Source organism: Fusarium odoratissimum, assembly GCF_000260195.1.
Source record: "Fusarium odoratissimum NRRL 54006 unplaced genomic scaffold supercont1.8, whole genome shotgun sequence".
Classification (NCBI taxonomy): Eukaryota; Fungi; Ascomycota; class Sordariomycetes; order Hypocreales; family Nectriaceae; genus Fusarium; species Fusarium odoratissimum.
This window is the reverse complement of record NW_022158694.1, coordinates 612,295-635,529: the sequence shown is the minus strand read 5'-3', so window position 1 is coordinate 635,529 and position 23,235 is coordinate 612,295. Positions and strand designations below refer to the sequence as shown.

The 23,235-nt window shown below is 48.4% G+C and overlaps 10 protein-coding genes across 11 annotated transcripts; 6 read left to right on the top strand and 4 right to left on the bottom strand.

The window, feature by feature from the left end:
- The first annotated feature begins 149 nt into the window (after nucleotides 1–149).
- FOIG_06012 (uncharacterized protein) lies at nucleotides 150–2,499 on the top strand. The gene is made up of 2 exons (XM_031204949.1): nucleotides 150–378; nucleotides 442–2,499. The coding sequence occupies exons 1-2, from the start codon at nucleotides 313–315 to the stop codon at nucleotides 2,200–2,202; spliced, it is 1,827 nt and encodes a 608-aa protein (XP_031065198.1). The 5' UTR covers nucleotides 150–312; the 3' UTR covers nucleotides 2,203–2,499.
- Nucleotides 452–3,416, bottom strand: FOIG_06011 (altered inheritance-mitochondria protein 31, mitochondrial). Of its 2 annotated transcripts, XM_031204947.1 has the most exons (3): nucleotides 3,213–3,416; nucleotides 3,085–3,155; nucleotides 452–3,029 (listed from the first exon to the last, which is right to left on the bottom strand). In XM_031204947.1, exons 1-3 carry the CDS (start codon nucleotides 3,389–3,391, stop codon nucleotides 2,485–2,487), a joined length of 795 nt encoding a protein of 264 aa, XP_031065196.1. In that variant the 5' UTR covers nucleotides 3,392–3,416; the 3' UTR covers nucleotides 452–2,484. The 2 variants fall into 2 exon arrangements, with proteins under 2 accessions (XP_031065196.1, XP_031065197.1); XM_031204948.1 differs by having other exon boundaries at nucleotides 3,085–3,416.
- FOIG_06010 (uncharacterized protein) lies at nucleotides 2,563–6,936 on the top strand. The gene has a single exon (XM_031204946.1). It carries the CDS (start codon nucleotides 3,779–3,781, stop codon nucleotides 6,470–6,472), a length of 2,694 nt encoding a protein of 897 aa, XP_031065195.1. The 5' UTR covers nucleotides 2,563–3,778; the 3' UTR covers nucleotides 6,473–6,936.
- Nucleotides 6,797–8,416, bottom strand: FOIG_06009 (uncharacterized protein; the record flags this gene model as incomplete). Its single annotated transcript, XM_031204945.1, has 2 exons — nucleotides 6,797–8,175; nucleotides 8,225–8,416. 2 exons carry the CDS (start codon nucleotides 8,414–8,416, stop codon nucleotides 6,919–6,921), a joined length of 1,449 nt encoding a protein of 482 aa, XP_031065194.1. The 3' UTR covers nucleotides 6,797–6,918.
- A 1,238-nt stretch (nucleotides 8,417–9,654) lies between these two features.
- On the bottom strand, nucleotides 9,655–10,356 carry FOIG_06008 (AraC family transcriptional regulator; the record flags this gene model as incomplete). The annotated part of the gene is made up of 1 exon (XM_031204944.1): nucleotides 9,655–10,356. One exon carries the CDS (start codon nucleotides 10,354–10,356, stop codon nucleotides 9,655–9,657), a length of 702 nt encoding a protein of 233 aa, XP_031065193.1.
- A 1,054-nt stretch (nucleotides 10,357–11,410) lies between these two features.
- Nucleotides 11,411–11,573, bottom strand: FOIG_06007 (uncharacterized protein; the record flags this gene model as incomplete). Its single annotated transcript, XM_031204943.1, has 2 exons — nucleotides 11,411–11,470; nucleotides 11,526–11,573. 2 exons carry the CDS (start codon nucleotides 11,571–11,573, stop codon nucleotides 11,411–11,413), a joined length of 108 nt encoding a protein of 35 aa, XP_031065192.1.
- A 2,656-nt stretch (nucleotides 11,574–14,229) lies between these two features.
- FOIG_06006 (uncharacterized protein) lies at nucleotides 14,230–15,098 on the top strand. Its single transcript, XM_031204942.1, has 2 exons — nucleotides 14,230–14,305; nucleotides 14,356–15,098. The coding sequence occupies exons 1-2, from the start codon at nucleotides 14,281–14,283 to the stop codon at nucleotides 14,571–14,573; spliced, it is 243 nt and encodes an 80-aa protein (XP_031065191.1). The 5' UTR covers nucleotides 14,230–14,280; the 3' UTR covers nucleotides 14,574–15,098.
- Nucleotides 15,099–16,334: 1,236 nt separating this feature from the next.
- On the top strand, nucleotides 16,335–16,941 carry FOIG_06005 (uncharacterized protein; the record flags this gene model as incomplete). Its single annotated transcript, XM_031204941.1, has 3 exons — nucleotides 16,335–16,493; nucleotides 16,545–16,691; nucleotides 16,756–16,941. The coding sequence occupies 3 exons, from the start codon at nucleotides 16,335–16,337 to the stop codon at nucleotides 16,939–16,941; spliced, it is 492 nt and encodes a 163-aa protein (XP_031065190.1).
- Nucleotides 16,942–17,965: 1,024 nt separating this feature from the next.
- FOIG_06004 (uncharacterized protein) lies at nucleotides 17,966–18,139 on the top strand (the record flags this gene model as incomplete). Its single annotated transcript, XM_031204940.1, has 1 exon — nucleotides 17,966–18,139. The coding sequence occupies one exon, from the start codon at nucleotides 17,966–17,968 to the stop codon at nucleotides 18,137–18,139; it is 174 nt and encodes a 57-aa protein (XP_031065189.1).
- Nucleotides 18,140–18,360: 221 nt separating this feature from the next.
- FOIG_06003 (uncharacterized protein) lies at nucleotides 18,361–18,867 on the top strand (the record flags this gene model as incomplete). Its single annotated transcript, XM_031204939.1, has 1 exon — nucleotides 18,361–18,867. The coding sequence occupies one exon, from the start codon at nucleotides 18,361–18,363 to the stop codon at nucleotides 18,865–18,867; it is 507 nt and encodes a 168-aa protein (XP_031065188.1).
- Between the last annotated feature and the right edge of the window lie 4,368 nt (nucleotides 18,868–23,235).

Genomic DNA, 23,235 nt, shown 5'->3' with positions numbered 1-23,235 from the left:
AAAGTCCGGGCCGACGATGCCGCCGATTCACGTGTTAATCAAGTCGATCAAGACGCCGTCATTACCTAAATGCTCGGCACATTGGATTGGATGAGGATGAGGATGAGCGACAGGACAGGGGAGGAGCGAATCATTACGTAGGTATGTGTACGTACCTTCCCTGTCAGCAATTCACCCACCCTACCTCACCTCACCTTACCTCACTGAGGGTCCGGAATGTCATGAAGTCGTCTAGGCACTCTCAACTTCACCTTTGCATACCATCGTTAATTGTTAGTATCAGAGTGATGCGAACGCAGTGGCCTTTGCAAAATGGGTCAGAATCTTTCGGATGAGCATCCGCAGCGGCGGTCGCATGAAGAGCTAACCCAACAACTTGTGAGCTTCTCCTATCATACGTTACCAGAGCCAATTCTGAATACCGCTAACACGATCTCATAGACGGAGAAGTTTATGAAGAAATGTTTCACCTCTCTTGAATTATACTCACTCAGAGATGTTTTCAAGAGCCTTGCGGATCAACAGGACTCTATCAAATACCTGAAAGAGGACACTATCGCCCGGTACCTGGAAATACCAGACATTCTCGGCACCTCGCCAGTTATTTTCCAAATGGTATCCTACATCGGCGCTTTTCCATTTCTTCAAAATGCACCTGTAGTTTTGGAGTTTCAGCGGATGATTATGGTGGTCGTCATCATGACTGAGCGCTACCGAACCGTATTGGCGCGGGGCTCTTCAGATAGGACCAAACTACTGTTCAAGAGCTTGGCTGTCTTTGATCGTAAAATGTCCGAAGCAGGAGCCCATCCAGACACTTCACATATCGCACCTACCGAGTCCGAAGACGATAAAGAGAAGGTCAGGTCCCGTGTGGCCGGTTTCGCGGTTGATGCAGCTGGCGACGAAGACGAAGACGGTGAGGACGACGACCTCGTATTGACAGCTTTTGAATTGCTTGACATCAAGGATGCCGTGGACCAGGGCCATGCGCCAATATTTCATGGCGCAACGATCCCAACTGACAATTTCCGAAAACTTGTCATGCTGCTTCTCCTTGCCGCTCCGCTTGATCCTCAAGAAAGCCTCTCGATGTATTCAAGCCGTGTTGTTGGGCAAGAACTCGAAGGCCTCCGTAGCGCCGCTGAAAGCATTCTTGCCTCCTTCGTTAATGCCGAAACCTCAACTGGCATCAAGTACAACCACTTCAGAACAATCATACCTGTGATTTGCCCTAATCTCTTTCGTGGATTCAATGGTCTTTTTGAGCGCTTTCTTTTCTCGCAAAATCTAGATTTCTCCAAACATCAAAATGATACCCCAGCTACTACTTCATCTCAAAAAGTAGCACAACCTCTATTGACCGACACCGGCGACATACTAAATCAGAACACATTGTCCCAGATCTCATTTTTCCTTCCTGGGACAGATCTCTTCCGGCGAGTGAGACTCCTTTACTCAGGCAATGATGCCGGCTTCTCCATGGGAAGTTTCCAGACGAAGGTTTTCAACTGGCAAGCCCCAACACTGCTCCTGGTGAGTGGAACACGTCTGGGAGATGAGCCGGAGGGTGGTCAAGAAAGCAGTTTCGCGGCATCCTTGCCTCCGAAGCGGTTCCCTCACGGTAGCAAATCGGATCGGCTCACTTTTGGTGTCTACGTTCGTGAACCCTGGAAACACACCCACCGGGAATGCTTCGGCGATTCAGAAACAACACTATTTCAACTTGAACCAATTCACGATGTCTTCCCGGCATCAACTATTAACAAGGACTATGTCACTTTCACAAAAGCACCAGCGCACCATCCCATGATGTCATTCGGTTGCCCTCATCCACACCCATCTCAAGCTCACAGAAAGGCCGACATGTTACGCCTAGGCCCTGTATCATTATTACTTGACGACTCGTTCGAGTTTGCAGTCTTCAACCACGATTTTACATCTCGAGGAGGTGCATTTCACTCGAGTGTGGTGAGAAAGCATGATTTCCAGGACCGATTCCAGATTGAGAGTCTCGAAGTTTGGGGCTGTGGCGGTGATAAAGAAGCCCAAGCCCAAGCCGAGAAATGGGCTTGGGAGGAACGAGAAGCTGAAGCTCGCCGCAAGATCAATCTTGGAAATGGCGATATCGAGGCTGACCGGGCGTTGCTTGAGATGGCGGGGTTAATTGGAGGAAACCGAAGTGGAGGGTCTATGACATGAAGCAACTCCTAGGAAATTGAGCATTACCAGACAATATATGTTCTTAGGGCCTGGATAGCACATCGGTTTAGCAACTGCCTGTCTTGAAACTTCACAATCTTCAAACTCAACAAACATAAACAATCATTAACATTTGCCTAGCTTGGGAGTAGAGCCACGCTGTACTCGAAGGTACCGCCCGTTGTCTATCGTACACAATGTCCTTCTGCCATAAATCGGCATGCGAAACTTTTATACAGACCTCCATCATGACCAATTGCTCCTAATGTACATTCTTTGTTCTCAGTCGTTCCTCTTTGAGATAATTTCGCCGAGATCGCCCAGAGAACTTTTGGGATTCTTCTTCTTCTTTGCGCTGGCGTCGTCCTCGACAGCTTGTGCGGCAGTTTTGTCATCATCCTTCTTCTCTTCTTTGCTGCCCTGTGGCCATAAACCAATGCGGCTTAGAATACCTCCATTACTGGAAGCTTCGTTGCCTTCGGGTTGCAATTCTGCAGTTGCCCTGGCCTCCTCGGCCCGCTGGGCCTGGACCTGCTGCCTCTTTTTCTCGAGTCTCGCACGCATGGCCTTTTCCTCCTCATCTCGAGCCTCGAGCTCACGAATCCACTTTTGTCGCTTCTCTTCAGCATCCTTCTGCTCCTGGAGCTGGCGGAGCTCCTTGCTCTTCTCGCGGTCTTTCTGGTAATACATGCTGCCGGCCAGCATGGCGAATACGGTAAATCCCTGGGCTGCAACTCGGGCTCGGAACATGCGGTTCGCCTGTTTTGAATCGCCACGGCGGAGAGCTCGGTAGGCATTGATAAAGGCGAGAGTGGTCAGGCCCATTCCTATAGCTATTAGAAGCTGTCTCGTGCGGCAAATAGTCCGAGGTGTTTTCTATACCGAGGGGGATCAATGGCTCCTCCTTGATCTTGCGGAGGACCTTTTGCATTGGTCTTTCATTCTGAAGTTCCCTGGACTATCGCATGAGCGGGGACTGTACGGTATAGCAAGCTGGAATTGAAGCATACTGGTCGCCGTCAAAGGACGAGGGCATGGGGCCCGGGAGGGAAGGGGGTGCATCAGCCATTGTGTTGTTATAAAGCCTAATCGCTGGCGCAGAAGTAAGAGTTGAATTCGTGAGGAAGTGGGCTGAGGATTTACAGAGGTACCCTACCCATGGTCGCATCCATATCTGTACAAGCATCATCACTTTTCTCGCTGACGGGTGGGCTCCGCTATTCAAGTACCTACGTACCTTGCCCGACGCCCGAGTCCAAGCACCATCGATCGGCCTTTCCGTGTTTGGCCTAGCCGCTGCTCCACCGAAACTTCACAGCTCTGATCGCATTAATGAGCTTATTGGGATGCAATGCACCCGTAGCTTTGTCATCATCAGAAACAGAGAACAGATTTGTTATTCATTCTAGTATCGCCTTACGAACGTACTGTACCTCACTACCGAACAGAAACGACGACAGACGCGAATCCGACCCGATCTATCCCTCGACAGTCACCGTCGATCGACTCTACGACTTTCAACTTCCCCTGACACGCCTAGATTCAGCATCATGCAATATCCATGATATAGCCCACGATGTGGTTGCCGACGCCTTCCGTCGAGAGTATTACCCGGCCGCGACTGGCTGTGGCCGTAGTTTCTGCTGTGGCCGCGCTCTCGGCCGGATACTACGCATATCAGGTCCGGTCGCAAAGTTTCGAGTCTCTGCCTGGTGGTGGTCTACACAGAAGCAACGCAGTACGACGTCAACGCCGGAATCGGAGAAACGAGGATGGCTCAAGTTCCTCATCCGAGGCTCCGGGTGACGAAAACGCCAATATTGATCCAGTTCAGCCCCTTGGCGATGGAGAGACCGTAGTTGATGGCGGGGACGAGTGGTGGAACGATCCCAGCGGTTTTCCTTCTAATCAACGAACTGGCCACAACATCGTCACCCTTCTCTTTCGCGTTTCAGAGGACAATGCACGCAGAAATGGATGCGTCCACAGAGGCTGCCAATGCAATTCATGTGGCATGGTTCCCATCCGCGGGGTTCGTTACCGCTGCGCAAACTGTGCCGACTTTGATCTTTGCGAAACTTGCGAAGCCCAGGGAGTTCACATCAAGACTCATATCTTTTACAAAATCCGAATCCCAGCACCGCCGTTTGGTCCGCGACAAATGCAGCAAGTTTGGTATACCGGGGACCCAGACACTTGCCGACGGACTCTGCCCCGCAGTTTGATACCCAAGCTGTCACAAGATACAGGATTCGAACGGCCAGAGTTAGAGGCTTTCTGGGAACAATGGACTTTTATGGCTAACTCGGAATGGAGAGATGACCCCGATGAGCTGTGTGTCGCAATGGATCGGAAGACGTTCGAGCGGTGCCTTGTTCCTACAGGAGGCTCCCGACATGCCGCACCAAACCTTATCCACGATCGAATGTTCTCTTTTTACGACTCTAACAACGATGACTTGATTGGCTTCACAGAATTTCTCCATGGATTATCATACAGAAAGCGAAAGGATAAACTGCGGAAGATATTCTCTGGCTATGATCTGGATGGCGATGGGTACGTTGATCGCAAAGACTTCTTGCGCATGTTCCGCGCGTATTATGTTCTATACAAGCAGATGCACAAAGATATCTTAGATGGCCTTCAGGATCAGCTACTCGCCAGCAGCGAAGCTCAACAGCTCGTCACCAGTCGTCAACCACTGAGCAGTCTGTTCGGACGCGAGGGTCGAGTCCCTCCTGGTGAAGGACAATTCCGGCACGAGGGCAAGACATATCAACGAGATGGCAGTGTGGATATTTCTGAAGGGCATGAGCACGTTGTTGCGCCAGATCGCGGGGATACAGCAGCCCGCGGCGATATTCTAACGAACTTGTTTGCCTGTGAAACTGATCATCGATTCCGGTCCAGAAGGCAGTTCATTACCAGAAACGATACAGATAGCAACTGGAGAACAGTTCGCCGTTTGAGTGGGAGTGAGACCGATCGTACTTATTGGGTTACGCTATTGGAACCGGCATCCACCTTGGAGGAGCTTCCAGGCCTCATAATGGAGACTTTGAATCCTGAGATTGAGGAGCCTACAGATGATGAGGATGATGAGGTTGATGGTGACAGACCTGCAGATGGCCTGAACGGGACCCATGATGAGGAAAATGAGACTGGAGGTCCTTCACGAACGGAAAGTGAGATCAGAGCCGAGACCATTGCTAAGGATCGCAGCAGGGCCCCTAGACTGGATAAACGTAAAAGAGACATGGCACGGAATCAGCTACATGAGCGATGGAAGAGGCGGCAGTTTTATCTCGACGAGGAAGAAGGAGGCCTTGCCCCTGATGACTGGGCAGGCAGTGAAGATATTCTGATGGATCTTCGCCAGATGGATGAAGCCTCTAGTGACGACGAAGAAAACGACTCTACGACGACACCGACTAGCTCAAAGGTCAGATTTGCCAACGGAAATCTCACTGATGACGAAGACCATGATAAAACGACATCTCCTAGCAGTGCCTCTGAGCACGCCCCGCGATGGAGAATACCTCACGCCGAGCGCGATGCTGGCAAGGAGATTCTCTACCAGGTCACTCAGCAAGCATTTAATGAGTTGCTTGATACCATTTTTAAGCCGGCTGAGGATCTTGCTGTGCAAGCAGCTGAAACCAAAGAACAACGGGCAAAGTACAAGGACGTACTAGACACCATCGAGCCTAGCGATGATGATAAGTCTAAGGCTACAAGTCAGGGTGACTCCAAGGTTAGATCCGCCGCTGATAAGACCCTTGAGGAGCTCTTGTCCGAAACTGGATATACTATCGCCTTACCAGAGGGACGAAATGCCATCGAGATTGATACTACGGTTGAAATCATCCATGAGGATGGAACGGCAGAGCCCGTTTCAGGGTCAGAAACCGAGGCAACCATGCCAATTTCTGAAGACGAAGAACAGGATCCCACTCTTCCACAATTCCGGCCCAACACACTCGAAGATGTACCTACCTCTCCGGCTTACGTATTCTATCCCGTTACGCAGCCTTTACCAAACACGTCCGAGGACGACGTACCCAAAGAAGAGGATGACATCGATAGCGCTCCCACATCAGACATGCTGCGACACTGGAAACGCCTAAGTCTTGCTGAGGCCCAGGCGATCAAAAGAGGAGGGTGGGGTAAACTAAGCTTTGACGAGTTTGAGACCATCTATAAGAGCCAGGAGCATCAGGGCAACAGACTCGATTATCTCGGAAGCTGGATAGACTTTTGTATACCTTAGGCACGGCATTGAAACCGCTTTCGAACGCGTCCTGCCAGGGCTCCACAGTAAATGTGTGCCTGGGTTGGTGTTCATCCTTTTACATTCGGGGTAGTTTGGGGAGATTCTGCATAGCATCTGAAAGCTTTTATGTGACATAGCGAAAGGAAGAGAATTGGCACATATCTAGCGTAGGACAGCGTGCGTATGATAGCGAGTAGGCATGATATTTGCTACCACTATGCCTAATGTTGCATGACTGCTCGTTTGCAGCAGATACAATATCATTTTTAAAATCACACAACAAAATAACACACACAATAGATCAAGCATAATTATTAGCAATCGAGTTCGTATTAAATCAACGCTGAAGTACTACTCGGATATGTTTGCTCAACTCGAGCCCCCTATTCCACCCCCCATGACCAGCATGCACCCATCGATCGATCATCTCTCACAGCCCCTTCTCAAACCTGCTGCTGAGTAGAATCAACACCGTCGAAGCCAAGCAGGGCGTTCCATGTGTCAGCGGTGCTTTGATCCCGTGTTCCCAAAGCCTCAATCTGAGCCTGAGCATCCTCACAAGCAGCCACAGCATCGGCACTAGCGTCACACACGTTGGTGAGCTGATCACAGATACGGTTGGTAATGATGTTGGGGTTGAGAGCCTCCTGCTGGCCTTCAGCGATGAGAGGATCCTGGGGAATGAAGGTGAACTCGTCAGCTGGGCGACCATTGAGGCCACCAACGCGAGCCATTGTAGGCTGGCAGACACCGAAGTCGAGAGCACCAGCATTACCGCCAGCATTACCGCCAGCGTTTCCACCGTTACCGGCACCATTTCCAGCATTGTTGTCATCTGCAGCATCATCCTGGCCATCCTGAGCATTGTCGTTGTTGCCATTGTTTCCGCCCTGGTTGTTCTGGTTTCCATTTCCGTTGTTGCCGTTGCCGTTGCCGTTACCGTTGTTGTTGTTTCCATTATTACCGTTGTTAGCATTGCCATTGTTTCCGCCCTGGTTGTTCTGGTTTCCATTTCCGTTGTTACCGTTGTTAGCATTGCCATTGTTGTTGTTGTTACCATTGTTTCCGTTATTGTTGTTATTGCCGTTGTTGTTGTTATCATCCTCTTCGCAATCCTCATCGTCATTTGCGTTGTTTCCATCCTGGGCGTTATCCGAGCCATTGTTGCCCTGCTGGCCATCAGCGGGAGCAGTGCCATTGTTGGCAGCTCCTCCATTACCAGCACCAGCACCAGCATCCGCACCGGCGCCGGCATCAGCACCGTTACCAGCACCAGCACCAGCACCAGCACCAGCACCGGTGCCGTCATCTTGGCCATCGTCTTGACCGGCACCACCAGCGGCAGCGCCGTCTTGGCCGTCAAGCTGGACTTGGTCTCCGTTAGCACCAACGGCTGTGAAGGTGCTGAATCCCTGAGCGATCATCACCTCAGCCTGTGATAGGCCAGCAGCATCGAAAGGAGTTGTGACTGAGGTTGCCGAGTTGGCATTCTCAGTGGCTGCACCGTCAACAGCAGGGTCAACGAGAGGGACAATGCCGCGAAGGGCAGCGGTGGCTGGTAGGCTGGGGTCAGCGCAGACGAAAGGTCTGTCAACAGCTGAAGGGTTGAAGTTGGTCTCAGCTGCAACAAGACCAATAGCTGCGTCGAGAACTTGCTGGTCAGTTCCCAACTCGGTGATCATCTGATCGGCGATAGTGAGCTGGAAGATGTTAGTTGATGTGATTTCAAGACAACCCAATACATCATACCTTGTCACAAGGGCTAGCAGCTGCGAGCAGAGCGCCAGGGATGCTGCCAGCAATAGTGGCAGCGACACCAGGGTCACCGAATCCAGCATCACCAAGTGCCTGGACAGCAGCAACAGGCTCCTGCTCTTGACCGAATCGGGCCTCGGCGTAGGCCAGGAGAGCGGCAAGGATGATAGACTTTGAGAAAGCCATGATGAATGTTGTATCGATTAAGTGATAGTGACGAGTTGGAAGGTTTACAAAGAGTATCAAAGCAACCAACCAGCGGTGCAAAAAGAAGGTATTAAACTTGAAGGAGTGGTCGAAGCGAATGCGTTCACAGAACAGCAGAAAGAAGCAAAGGAGAAGGGAAGGAGAAGCAGATGCTGAGAAGAGGCTTGTGTGAGTGATGATGATGATCGAAGGGAAACTCTAACTCTGGATGACAGATCGTCTCACTTATATAGATGTTTCTCTCAACATTATCGAGTAGTTAAATTTGAATAAGCTTGAATCAATGCAACTTGGCAACCAGCCTGAACCTCGTTACGGCGATCATACATGACCTGCTACGATATTGTTTGACGAAACCATATCAGTAAGCGCCGTTTCCAACTTGAGGTTCTCCCCAGGGTTGACAAGACTCCTGGGATGGGGTTGGCGTCTCGTTGTTTAGTGTTACTGTCGAAGAATAGAGTCTAGACTATAGGAGCTTAACTGGATGGCCTATAGTTTCCAAGCGTCTTAGCCATGGCCAAGCGACAGGCATGTGTCGCGAAATGCCTCCTCCGCGATTCCGAGGCATCGCAGGTCTCGGATACGGAAATCCCGAGTCCTTTGTCGCATCAGATGGTATCTCTCAGGTAGTAAATAGTTGAATGGGCGGCTGCCATCGAAATTGGTTCAAGACTGAAATAGAGCCTCGAAAAGTGATCCATTGGTAATTGGTAGAATCGTTGAATTGTGTTGGTGTTGATAAAACTCTCAACGCAAAAAAATCCTGCCCACAAGGGACTAGAGAATACCGCAACTCAGTTGTCTGGTCAAGCTGTCAAGCTAACATTTTTTCGGCCATCCAACACAATTCCAGTTGGAAATTGCCTAGTCGATACCATCGTCATGCACAGACTGCGACCGGCACAGATGGTAGCCGTGATTTTGGGGTTTCGGTTGAGGCTCGCTTGAGCATCCTTGTAAATAGTTCAGCCAAATTTGTTGTAGATGTGAAACACTGCCGAAACCACCCACGCCGTTCAAATTTGGTCACCAGAAACAACACGTGCAAGACCCCCGGAAATGTCTGTGCAAAGCGCCGCCAGTCTGGGACGGTGTTTGTGTTCATCGTGAGCTTTGGTCATTGCTTTTGAAGCTTAGTTGCTCCATGTATCATAGAAAACTGGCAACGCAAGCCCAACTAGCCTACGTTGAAGAACCAGCATGATATGAAATCATTACACAAGCGTCGGTTTATTCTCTTCTGGCCATATCAAGAATTCCTCGATAGACCATGGACTGCCACTGCCACTGAGAGTTGTTGATGGTGTTTCTGTAGTTGCATACCCTGAGCCAACCACAGGTTCATCCCAAGAAGCAAAGTCAAAGTCTTCTTGGCCCAGAGTTTCAAAGTCCAGTTTATCAATCCAACTTGTTTCTCCATTTTCCAACAAGCTCTGGACGCCTTGACCTTGTCTTTGTTTTCTCAGATACTCTGCTGGTGTCACACCAACACATTTCTTAAACACTCGATGAAAGTGCCACTTAGACAACCCAGTCAGCCTCGCCATCTGACTGAGGCTCAGCCTGGCTTCTGCGTCGCCCTGTTCCTCTGTCTGTTGTTGCACAAACGCCCGGATCTTTCGCACAGCTGTTTCTTCTGGCATGAACCCTGCTACTTCGGGCTTACAGCGTTTGCAAGGGCGGAAACCAGCTTTCTGGGCATCGTAGCCATTGGTGAAGAACGAGACGTTTGCTCGGCGGGGAAGACGGGCCTTGCATATTGGTCGGCAGAATATCTTGGTAGTGCGAACTGCATAGACGAAGAAACCATCCGCATGGATGTTGCGCGAAGTGACTGCATCCCATCGAGATATTTCGTCTTCAAAGAGTGTTACAAAGTTCAAGGTCTGTTTAAAGCCAAGAGTTGATGGATCCATTGAGAAGTTTGCTAAATGCATAGAAAAGTTGATGAACAAGTTGAAGTTGAATTAATGATGGTGATCTAGGGTGACAGAGGAAGTAACGGAATGGTGATTAGTGGGGCAAAGTGCAAGTTTAGAGTGACTAACATCTATGTGCCACGGCCAAAACATTTTTGGACAGTCACGTGATAAAGTTGACTTGACCACCGCCTTGTGAGTGCCAACTCGCCGGTTCAACAACTAGCAACCCCTGGTCTTTAACCTCCAAGTTCTAAGTCACAGATTTCACTTTGCATGGCGGAAGCTCGACGACATTACTTAGAGCTAACCAGTGAACAGATCATGGAGACGAAATGGAACAAATACCCCAGGGTAATGCTAGGCTCTGACAACACCGTCGGATACTAATGGTTAAGCGTGTCGTATAAGGCGAGCGTCAGGGAAGCGGAGGGCATGCTCGATTCGATTGAAAAGCTTTCTGATGTTACTAGGTGGCAGTAAGAGCCCCTTTGGGCAAGGGATGTTCGCGATCTTGTTATAGTGTAAAGGCAAATCGGTTAGCAAGGAGGCGATTGGAACCGCGTGCTCCTCCTCGATTCTCTTCGCTGATTCATTAATGAGATTGGCCACTTCCAGGGATGTTGGTCATACTGCCAAGGCATGGTTCGGGTTGGTGTTGGCGTGGCGCCTTGGCTATACTGCCGAGAATGATAAGCTCACCATCATCATCAAGATAGGCAAGATGGACTCAGTGGCACCACTGCTCTGCGCCTTTGGGTTCTGACGTAACTTGTGTTAAGTCGGGTGAGGTGGGTATTATCAGAAAAGGCAGGCTGTGTCTTCGTTTCGCCGGCGCACCTTTGACTACTGTCTTGTGCTGCTTGGGTCTGGTATGGGTTGACATTTAGAAGCGTGGTAGGGCGTTGAAAGGGGTTAGATGATCGTCGCGGGGATGGGCAGACTGCCCTTTGGTTTGGTCGGCGCGCTTTCGATTCTGACCATTTTTGTTAAAGAAAGCCCAGTGATTGTGAAGACCTTTCACCGTGTGGCCTTCCATGTTGACCTCTGACTAATTGGTGGGCTTGCACTTAGGCTTGAGCTGTGCGATGATATGCAATAGAAGCCCATTCTGTTATAGTGGTTAGATTCCTTGCAGGTGGCTCGGGGATATGATCCAGACTCACTTTGGTTTCTTGAGTCCAGGCGTTAGCCTTCTTTGCAACGTCAGACATTGTGACATTTGGAAAATGCTGGCGAAAAGAAGTCTATTGGATAGGCATTTGGGGCATATGTTTGATTTCTATCTATGGACTCTGGATAGTGTGCTAGGCGGAATGGTTTCATTGATGAGGCGTCTAGAGTATGGTTTTAACCAGTCCCCGAGGCGTAGTTAAGGTTAATATTCCTTTAAGGCTTATTATGAGCTCATGCTATGTTTTCTATTATCCGTGGAGCAGAAAACCAAGCCTGACACTATCATACTGTTTTATCTATCCTTTGGTAGACCTGATCTCTTTGTCTGTAGAGCTAAGGATCGAGCCTACCGAAGTCGGTTACCGAAATATACAATTTTATGCATCTTTTGGTTGCCTAGGCCTTGCCGAGAAGTCCAGAGTGACGATGAGGTGTGATCAAGAGAATGCAACTTGTCTATTAAAAACTATAACTAAGGTTGAAATCCCCTCAAATGCTTCGCGATGTCTGGACATGCCTTCGTTGTCCGCGGGGATATTGAATCGAACATGGCCCTGCAATACTTCACCAAAAGTATTTCCCTTTCTGTCGGTCCTTTGAGCCCTGAGCAGCACTGTACGATTGTCGATCAGTGCGAGGGCCTTGTCTGCTGGAGTTCGAATTTCTGATATGGTCCATCTGGCTGACCTTCCCCAAAAGCAAGCTCATTGGAGTCTATGCGCGGTTTCGTGTAGTCTTCATCTTGGTTGCCCTAGCATCGCCAACGGCCATGTCGAGGGATTGTCCGGCGACTACGCCAAAGATATAATGCAGTCACCCCGCTCATGAAAACGGGTAGCACTGGCTACAGGTATACCCAGCGCCATGATCAGGAACAAAGTGATGTGAAGCTATGTCTTGACGAACAGGACCCATTGCAAAGCCAGGAGTGCGCACACAGTTCGATGTCCGAGGCGCCAAGCGACAACTGGAAGCCGCTGCCACCAGTTGCAGAGCGAACCAATGGCAGGTGAAGCTATCGGATAAACTGATCTCAACAGGAGTTGGGGGTAGGGTTAAGCTTGAAATAGTGATGATCCATGAGGGATAATTTATGTTTATCTGTGAGGCTGGGTAAGGTAGGGATAGAGACGGGATCACCCATGTCATGAAGTAAAATCCTTGTCGTGGGAGGATGGTTTGACAGGTAGTATGAAGTCGGGACTCTGTGTTCATGCATATTATGAATATCAGGGATCCGTCTGAATAAGGATCGTGTTATCATACTGACCGCTTAACTGCTGTAATCGTCGCGGCAGAGAATCACTTTTGTGCAACCTGCGGTTAGGTGCAAGTTCATATTCGCATCTGCAACAGTTAAAAAATTTAGCCGACGATGACGTGATGAAATCGACTTTATTACTTCTATTGTACATAAGGTACCTAGGTACTTAGGTAGTTTCGCCTCCTCCATGTTGCAAACAATCACTGATCAAGAAACTGAGCTGATTACCACCTTCCTTTCCCCTTATGAGCGCATTCATCACCCGATGATGACTTCAGTCTGCGACGACCTGTGGCTTACCCCTTCCCTCGATACTTGACTACCAATGCCCGTCTCCTGCCAAATCAATATGCTACCTTCGCTTCAGGCAGTCGCCATTCTTGATAAAAGCCAACCTCACTTGCAACTTGTGCCATGAAAGAGGAAATAAAGGACATAATAATGCCGAGCAGGCGCGCATGTTCCTTGCAAAAGGATTCTCCTCTTCTTCTCTTCTGCTCTTCTGCTCTTCTACTCTTCCTCTTTTCTTATCATTCATCTTCTCATCCTCTCGTCTCGATTTCCATTGCCTATCACATTGCCTTCGTTGCAGAACGTCCTACCTCCTTTCACACGGAGTCGTTATTTCTTGACCTGGGAGCCCTCCAGTCTCCCAGCCCATACCAAGTCAGAGTTCTCCAGTCCGGCACTCATCTCTGACGTTGGAACTCGCCGAAGACTCGCAAAATCATACAAAACCCAGGACAAGACAACTTCCTTTCCCATATTCAGTTCGCTCGGGTTCGATTTAGGTCTGATCAGTCTTACTCTTCAGCAAGAAGGTTCAGATTTTGCCGTCTTGCAGTTCACCTCTGAGCTATCTAACGGAGAAGGTATTTGACCCTGCCTATATACATAATTGAAACAGAAAACACTGACATGCGATAGCACCTTCCGGTGATGTTGATGCTGATGATAATGATGATGATGGCCTCTACGACCACACTCTCAGCAGCTCCCACTTATCACAGGCTCTGCCTGCGCAATCTGGGAGTCCTGAGGAGCCTTATCCTAAGACAATCCTCGATATACAAGACTGTGAAAGTAAGTTTGGTGCTTTTCTATACTATTTTCATGGCTAATATCTTTAGATGCTAATATCACGTCCCTTGACAATTTCGACTTATCTCTTAAAGCTCTTAAAGGCCCTGGGAGTGGTCTCGATTCTTGGTCATCCCCCATTCAGCTCGTTGCAACATATGGTGAAGATCTTCGGACTTTGTCAACTTACTGCAGAATATTTTGGCAGTTTGAAGAGTCTAGAGAAGTCCAACGTTTTCTGGAGATTCATGAGTGGTGTCCCCTGGATGCGGGTGGATTTCCCCTATTGTCGCCCAATCAGAGTCATGGGAAATGAGACCGCGATTCTTATTGTACTTCAGTGTCCGAGACAACATCTGCCACTCAACCCCGCTTAGCCCAATCCCGCTTGTTTCACAGACATGTTTATTGCGGCTGTTGTCTCTTGTGAGTTGGTAATAGCTCATTTATTTACATAACTCTCTAACTTTGTCTAGATTTCGACAAAACAGGTGTCAAATATGTCGTCATGGATTTCCGAAAGGAGTGCCGTAGGAATCAAGAAGATTGCTGTTGTCCAATCCTCAACAGGACCGAGATCGAAGTTTGCGGGATTGCCATGATGACAGAGGTCTTCATAGCACGCAACATCTACGGGGTCAAGTTTGCCGCCACGGCCGCGATTTCAGCCATCGAATCAAACACCATTCACTAAATTGCCAGAGACAAATCCTTTGAACCTTTACTCGGCACTCTCTACAGTACACAGTGGCACCCCAGGGCTGCCATCGACCTCGCCACTGAATATATTCCCCAAGAAGTACGTACATGACCATCAAGGACATGGTAACTCGCGGTTATAGTCCAGTCATGTCATCCATACTCAAACATTTTGGATTGGAACCACACTCAGATATCTGACCGTACATCTCCCTTTCTTTGTGCTGTCAACTTCTCCTATGATCCCAACAATGCTGAGAAGCTTCTCGAGACCGCTGAGAAGTCTACCAATATCAAGGCCTTCCTTATGGCTAAGGCTTAAGCACCAGTCCTAGTGACAATGAATGGCTACGGAAGGGATGATGAGTATTATGGGTAGTCTTGGTCTTTTGCAGAGGGATGGTTGGATACTCACGAGCCTGCTGAGCTCAAGCCTGGCTTCGAGGCTGCAGTTGAAAAGAATTTTAGTCAATTCTCTAGCTCCGAGTATGCTACTATAAAGGATGTCTCTTTATCCCCGGTCAGGCCTATCTTTACTAGTTCTCTTATCGCCAAGCCTGCTTCTTCTCCTGCCGATAAGTGAACTGCGAATACTGTCCCTGCTGAAACTAATTTCATATCTACAGCTACATTACCAGAAATCCACTTTAGCTAGATATATAAAGCACGGCATCAAGAGTCAGATACTGGCATAATGATTGCGGATAATTGGCTGTCAATGAGCCTGTGCCCGATCGCGTCAAATATCCAATTACAGAGCCCGGCAACTTGGCAACCAGACTTGCTCCCCTTTTCTGGGTATTCGTATAGAAATAAATGGCCTAGTACTACAGCTGTTAATGATAACAAAAGACCCCGAAGGTCCAGCATCAAGAATCAGGCAGTCACTGAAATCACTCTATTTGCTCAGAACACTGATACGCTTCACGAACACCCTCGTTTCATCCTTGACAACCTTACGCTGCGATGACCAAGCCTCTTTACCTAACTTTAGAAACCCTGTACAATGGCGCAGACAGGCGTTCTAGGGTCTCAAATGACTAGTCAGAGCACATGGTCGGACAATCCATTTGCCGGTGATGCAACGCGTCCTTTCCCGTCGACAATCGAAGATTCTATTCAGTAGCTGATAGTATGTGGTAGAGTTTCAAGTCGCTTTCTTTAGTTTTACTGGCCGTCATATCTACAGTTTCACCCTTCGGAGAAGCAGGGTACTCCTCCGGCCCCCGAATTCAACAACTACAATTCGACCGCCAAGGAGACCGTCTCAGAGGCCATCAAGGACGTTGCCGAGCAGACTGATCATGCACGGATCTGGTGAGGAGAGGTAGGGATAGCAGTTCGGTCACTGCCAGCGCCGACCGAGTGGTTGTGGCGGTGGGAGTGGTGAGAAAGCTGGGAAGCAGCTGGTGAGTCTCTTTAGAATCTGGAAAGGAGGAGCTGGTGGTGACTGAGTAATATGGCTCTGGCTCTGACTATAAGTAGATGACTAAGGTTTCCTAAGAGTTACTGGAAAAGAGCCGACATGTTAGTCTGCTCTTATGAGATATAGTGGAAGGAGTCAGATATATTCGAGGGCGTATGCGATCCTGCGTAGGAATCGGCCAGGCCGTGCTGCTGATTCGAGAACTGATTGTCAAAGGATGCAACTCTGGCCAAGAGCTCACAGCGCCGCAGATGTGACTTACCAGCAGACTATGTGGTGTCAACCAAGCCTTTTCTTGAGAAGATTCGGCTTGAGGCTCGAAAGGCTATGATGCCCACCCTGTTAAATGACTTTCAAGAAGGAATCCTCAAGTTCATCCTGGAGAAAGAATTCACTGAGGATCAGCATGACGTTGTTTGGCAGGCCGCTCACAAGCGCTTCCAGCAGAATGTCGCGTCATGGAAGTCTCAAACACTCGCTTTGATTAAGGTATGTTCATCTGGTAGCCGTATCCTGGTCAGTACTAATTACTCTCCTTAGTATAAGATTGAAGAGCTTGAGCTTTTAGCAGAAACCAGAAACCAGAACGGGGACGTTGCTTTCTCTATTCCCTGGAGGACTTTGAGGTTATCTTTGCTAGGTGTTATAACTACACAGTATACCTCAGTTGCTAAATCGGGTGAGAAGGTTTAGGCTTGGTGTAAGAGTATGTCTATCTCTTATGTATTTGGCCTTAACTAATCGCGGTCAGCCGTCTGGATTGGGATTGGTCCTCGCTCGCTGGGATGAAATCTGGAAGTCCAAGAAGATGGAGAACGTTCGCTTGAGTCAACAAACTCGTCCAGCTTCGCCCGGCCAACCAATTCATAGCAAAGCGCGGCAAGAAGCTCCAGGATCTGCTCAGCTCGTCCGAGGATCAAGACGCCTTTACCCCTGACACAGACATCCTCCCCAATCACGGCATCACACCAACAACACTAGGCGTCCTCCCATAGCTAGAACAAAAGCACCGTAGCACCCAGTCCTTCATATCAATGCCCAACAAACTTGGAAATGCATTTGGCTGTTTCTTCTTGAGGCATGTCGTCTCCCTACTACCCGGTATCCAAGTTTTAGTGATTGGGGCAAATGATGGTGTTGGTGAAGGAGGGAGAAAGAAAGTTAGTAAGTGAGATCCTCTTTATGCTTGGAAAACATGGATTCTGTAACTTCACCTTTAGGCCTCACGTGTTGATCAGATATATCAGGGGCATCAACCCTCCTTTGCCAAAACTGACCTTGATCTTCCACTAACAAACTTGGGTTACTGATTTCAGGGTGACCACCTTGGAACACGGTAGGATTCAGTATTTTAACACACTCTAGGAATCCTGCTCTGTAAAATTTCAGGTAAGTCGCTGCCTCCATTATACTGTAGCAAAATGTTCATGCTCATGCTAGGGATTCTGTTCTAGCCTCTACCTCTTAGCTCCAACTTCAACCCTCCACTCTTATCTCAACCTTTACTCCTGCATCCTTTCAGCCTTTTTAAAAACAGAACATTCAACTTTTCACCTTCCAAGAGTGCAATATCATGTCTTTTCTTGTCGCGCAACCTTGCGCTTCCATTTCCACATTCTTTTTTAACACACCAACCTTTGCCAAATCGATCGCTCTCTAACATGCAACTTTTCGCCGGTAAGTTTGCTCTGCCAGGATTTCACCTCCTGCTGCAATAATGCCTAGCTCACTATAACCGGGCACCATTCATGGGAAATCCAGTCTCCCTTCACAGAGAGCCAACTGTCCTGAAGCACCTACCATCCTACTCTAGTCCATAGCATACCATCTTAATTTACCACCAACCTCCAACTCATTTCCCCTACTATTGGACACTTCCACCAAACACTAAGTGACCCCCTTGAAACTTCTCCACTTTACCATAACCTAAGCTAACCTAACCTCCCTTTTCTCAGGGTATCATGTCTGCCCAGGAGGACATCAGCACAGCGAAAGCGAACGATCCCGACGAGAAATATGTTCCTCCTCAGGAAGAAAGTGAACATGAGGCGGATTGCCAGGTGGTAGACCCCAAGAAACTCAGCCCGGATGTCCTCAAGAATATCAACAAATCCACGAAAACCCTGACTCGGTAAATGACTCCGAGTTTATGGAATGGTATGATGGAGATGACCAAGACAAAAACCCAAGAAGAGTAAGAAGTCTGTTAGCAAGGTGATGAAGGAATAAGATGAAGTTCTCTCAGAGTCCAAGCATAAGGGAAAGGGAAAGACAACTGTCGCCGCCCCGAAAGAAACAGAGGATGGTAGCCAGGACACAGAGAAGGAAAGCAAGGAGACTAGCAATCTGAGTGGCTATGTCCCAAGCCAGCACCCCATGGGCTCGAAAATTCCGTGACTCCCTGAAGCAAGGTGAACCAAACTTTTTATCCTATTTTGGAGCGCTGGAGGTCTTTGGCGGCGAACAACAGCTGCCTTCTGGTATTCTCAGCTTACTAGATAGCTGGTCTAGCAATGGTACTGAGCAACAGAAAGCTGAGCGCCGAGCGGTGCTCAAATTTATGCGAACAATGGCAGCTGAGTTGGGGTATGGTTATGGTGATGCCTACCTTGCGGTCACTGAGACCAAGAGAACTACTCGTCTGGTGTTTATCGCCCCTGAGAGCCAGAGACCTGGACATGCGCCGGGACAACGCAAGGGCTACAAGATGGGAGAAATTCCAAAGAAGCCAGAGAAGAAACGACCTTCAGGCGTGGCGAGCAAACGCCCTGCGAAACGTGCTCGCAAGGACGGGCCATCTGCCTCAACAGAGGACAATGAGGAAGACGAAAGCTCGTATATGACCCCGAGAAGGCGAACCTGATCATGGAACAGACTGAAAAGTTTGAGGAACTGCAGGCTGAGAAGTCTGAGAAGTCTAACAAACAGGAACTCGCAGAGGCTAAAAATAACCAAGCCCCGATTATTTTTGGTAAATAGGTGGTACAGTAAGTCTGGATGTTCTCAATATAATTTTTTTACAGAGCTAACTGTAGAACCTTAGGAATAGAATAATCTCCAGGGCGATCCGGGAATCAGATACGGAGTTACCCATGTATGCTATTCATAGCGTCTATTTACCTGTTTACCAAGCTGCGACTGACTTTCTTTGTAGGGTTTCTATTATGATTCCTTGACTCATTTTATTCTGATGGCTATAGTACAACTTGGGCCTGAGCATCACTGGCGTAGAGTGAGGTGAGTTAAAGACGGGACAATGTGCAAGGACCCTCAAAGCCTGGTGTCAAGATTTGTGATGTGTGTAAATTTTTTGGTCATCAATCTAGCCGTTCGAGAAAACATCTAGGACGATATGAGCAAGTCATATCTTGGAGTCGCCAGGTCTGGGAACACCTGGTCGCAATAAGCATTTGCTTAGGGTTATATTTTGCTTACTCTATAAATATTCTGTAGGAGTCGAAGCACTATTTGGGCACGGCGCTCGATGGCTGCCCCATGTTGGAACTCTTCTGGCCCTTTCTACTGGCCGTATCAGTCCCTACTGTTGGAAGAGTGGCTTTGGAAGAAGGATTGGGTACCTAGGTAGTCTTGTGGCTTGAAGGGGCACACTGGGTTCTGGCCCCTCGCATTGCGAGTGAATGATATACTACCGTGATATTGGCATGGCCTTAAATAAGTTGGGTAAGCTATTGATCCGATGGCAATTCCCTGAGCCGCCGCTTAATATTCGCTGGAGGCGGTTGTGTAGTTGTTTAAGCGGCTGATGTTTTTGACTCTGTCCTACCGTCGCCGGTGCGCTCTTGGGCTCCTCGTTATGCGAGGAAGTAAGCACTGGCCATTTCTCCTTGACGTAGCAGCTTCATCAAGATGCTTTCTTTTGATGCCGTTGAATGTGGTAGTAAGCTAGCAAGTCAGAATACAGCAAATACATAAGAAGGCAAGCAGGACATAACAATAACCAATTCATGACATTCATGGCTATCTGGCCCTTCTCTCCAGCCTCATGTGTGATCTCGTGCTTATGGTGTCTTCAGTGTGGATAATTCGTCAGATTGCCATATGTGTGTTGACTTCCCTATACACTGTGCAATTTGATCCTTGACAGATGCCCGCATTGACAATGGAAATGTGATAGCGACATTACTAACTCAACTTGCATTGGTTGCTGGGCTGTAAGGCTGCGTAAAGTTTCCAGCACAATCATGAGCTCGTCAAACTGGTCCTTACATCTCAGAGAGCTACGCTATATGGGCAGATGCCAAGCGAGCAAGCTTACGGGAAGGGGTTTCAGTTGGAATGACAGTGACGACAGACACCAGAAAATAATCCCAGGATCACGAACTGCACTTTATCAATTCGGTAATTTCCCCACCCGAGTCCTAGAGTTAAAGAGTCGTACGGCGAGCTCCAAGCTCACGCAATAGCATAAGCATACCAAATAAGACTGATAAAAATAACTACCTATCACGAAAGCAAGCTGCTGTTGACCTGAGTAGGTCTTTGTGTTAATTATTACCGTTAACCGCTATCAAGTTTGAAACTGCTTTGCCGGTGTTGGCAGGGACTCTCATCTCTTGTCGATTGACAACAGGCATTTCACATCTACGTCACGCCAGGAATCAACATGTAACCATAATTGGGAAGCAGTAGTGGACTTGTTAGTATTAGCTAGATATACAACTGCTTGATCGACTCTTCTGGGCTCATTTACTAATTAGGTTGGAAATTCTGAAGAGGCCTTTAGTTCTTATCAACAGCTGTGCCACTATAGTGTCGTGCTAAGGTTGAGGAGAAATTCGATGGCGTTTACATAATATGTGGGCATGTCCGGATGGGAGTTTTGGAATACGTCTGAAGTCTCTTGATTAATTAAGGTACTTAAGTGCCTATTGGGCAGGCATATGACGTTACCTCTCCTCGGTGGCATTCACCCTTAGGTAGCGGTGGAAGGAAGTTTTCCGCTGGAGAGTGGAACCATTCTTTTTCATCTACATTACCTGAGCAATCGGTCTGGGTACTCACCAAAGTATCTGGGAGATGCTGTCAACTCCTAGCTGTACAGTAACAGTATCATCCATGACTATCGCTATTGGCCACAAGTGTCGGCAGGGTCAGAATATGTCACGAAGCCCGGTACCGAAACGGAGGCAAGGGGCCAGAGGGGCCTAGCTGTCTCAAGGTTACTATAATACGAAGAGTTGAGAAACTTCTTGGTATTCCTAAAGGAACTTATCAAGGCCAGTCAGTTCTAGTAACTCCACCTGGAAATGACAGCCTAGTCAGTGGTTTAAACGAGCATTTTATCTATATGAGCAGAAGAGATATTCTACTGCTGATGAATATGGAGGATGCTCAAAGTGCAATATCTGGTATACTGTAACCTCTTCAACCCCATCTATACTATTCATACTCTAACTACAATCAAAGGCAGAGCTCCCCTGTGTCTATACACGCCGACTTTGCGTGATTCAGAAGCAGCACTACTACTCCCGCACGGAACTTCACTTATCGTATACCCATTCTCGACGGGCAGTTTCCAGCCGTACTCCTCCTTGGACTGTCGAGGTATCTGGGATTGTCTTCTCCGTCTCAGAGGCCGCCAGTATTGTCCTTTCACAGAGAAATCAAAGTTAGCCATGTGACGATCTGGCCACCAACCGCCATACGAATCTCATACCTCGCAGAACCACCGGGACGATGTCATCGTTATTGAGGGCCGCAACCCCAAGGCTGCGACTCTAAGGCCGGAGCCTGGCATACCAGCCATAATTAGAGCTATCCCCATTGACTCTATCTCGATAAAGAACCTGCTGGCGATAACAGCGATATAATACCTGTGCAGAGCAATACGCCGAGCTCTCCAAGGTCAAAGAAGAAATCTCCCCTCTCTCATCTCCTGTCTATGCAGTTCACCCTCACGCGTCTTCCGCTTTCCTTCGCACGCTTTCATCTCGCCGTCAAGATATATCGTGAGACCGTCACCATCGCCCAGTGTGCCCCAGAGGTGGCACCAGTTCTCGCATTCTATTGTGCCAAGCTTCACCTTGAGGCTAAGGATCGTGTCGTCTGTGATATTAGGCGCGTTTGCGGATAAACTCTGCACCCTTTACTCTGCTTCATATCGCAGCGGCTCGGCAGCACCACCTTCAAAAGCTAGGACCCCGAAACTGGCTCATCTCCGCTCATCGCGCAACTTTATCATCAGCCTGATCTCCAAAGGAATTCGAATTTCATTCCCTCTTAACCTAAATTATAGCATCTAGAGTTAGCAATAACATCATGCTGTGCTGTACCTCGATAAAGGTCAACCTCCTGTCTCCCTATTTGCGTGTCTCGTTTTAGACGAATCGTAGAAGCCTTTACTCCGCCCACTTCTGCCCCTCTTTTACTTGAACACCGAGTGAAGGCCTGATTTGAGCTAGGTTGATAATGAAAGTAGCTATGGTGCTCTTAACTGTTGGAAGCCAAGTGAAAACTCAACCACATTGCTGGCGCATTGAAGCTCGTTCTCGTGCGGAGTGGAAATGACCTGTGTGAAGGTGTTGCGAACACGTTTCAACACAACTAAACAGGAAGCATTCTCACGAATCTGCTGTTCCGTGTACTACCATTTATTGAATCAATTCAATATTGCTATCTTAAATAAAACATTGTATAATTCTTAAAAAGACTATATGTACTTTGAATGGTGTGCAATATTGCTCATCAACTTCCAGCTCTTTACCAACTCATGATACCCTCAACACACAAATCATATCTCCATATTTTCGTAATCTCAAGGCGTACTCAGTCTCATGGCTCTTACTGCTGAACAGAAGGGAGGTTCACTTAACAGGTGGAGAGTCATCGGTAGCTGCAAATGCTTGTCAGCTGTCACCAGCTGCCAGCTGCGTGCTTGATGGATGCCTTGAACCTCATGAATCATCGTCACCTCAGGCTCTGCCCATGAGCTCTCGAGCGGGGTATATAAACATCTCATCCCCCCTCGATTTCTGTTTTTCTTTTTCTTCTTTCTTCAATCACCTGCCTCCGTTCAGTCTGCCCATTTGTGTAAGACGTTTCTCTACGTAGCGACGCCCTCTCCTTTGCCCAGGCTCTTTCGACACTTCGTGATAGACTACGTCTATCCTTTTTATCTGCACTTCTCGACGACTCCGAGGTCGATAGGTTACCGGCGTCTGCTGGCCCGGTCGTAAATATCAGCATTTGCTGTGTCCTGTCGCTCCGAAGA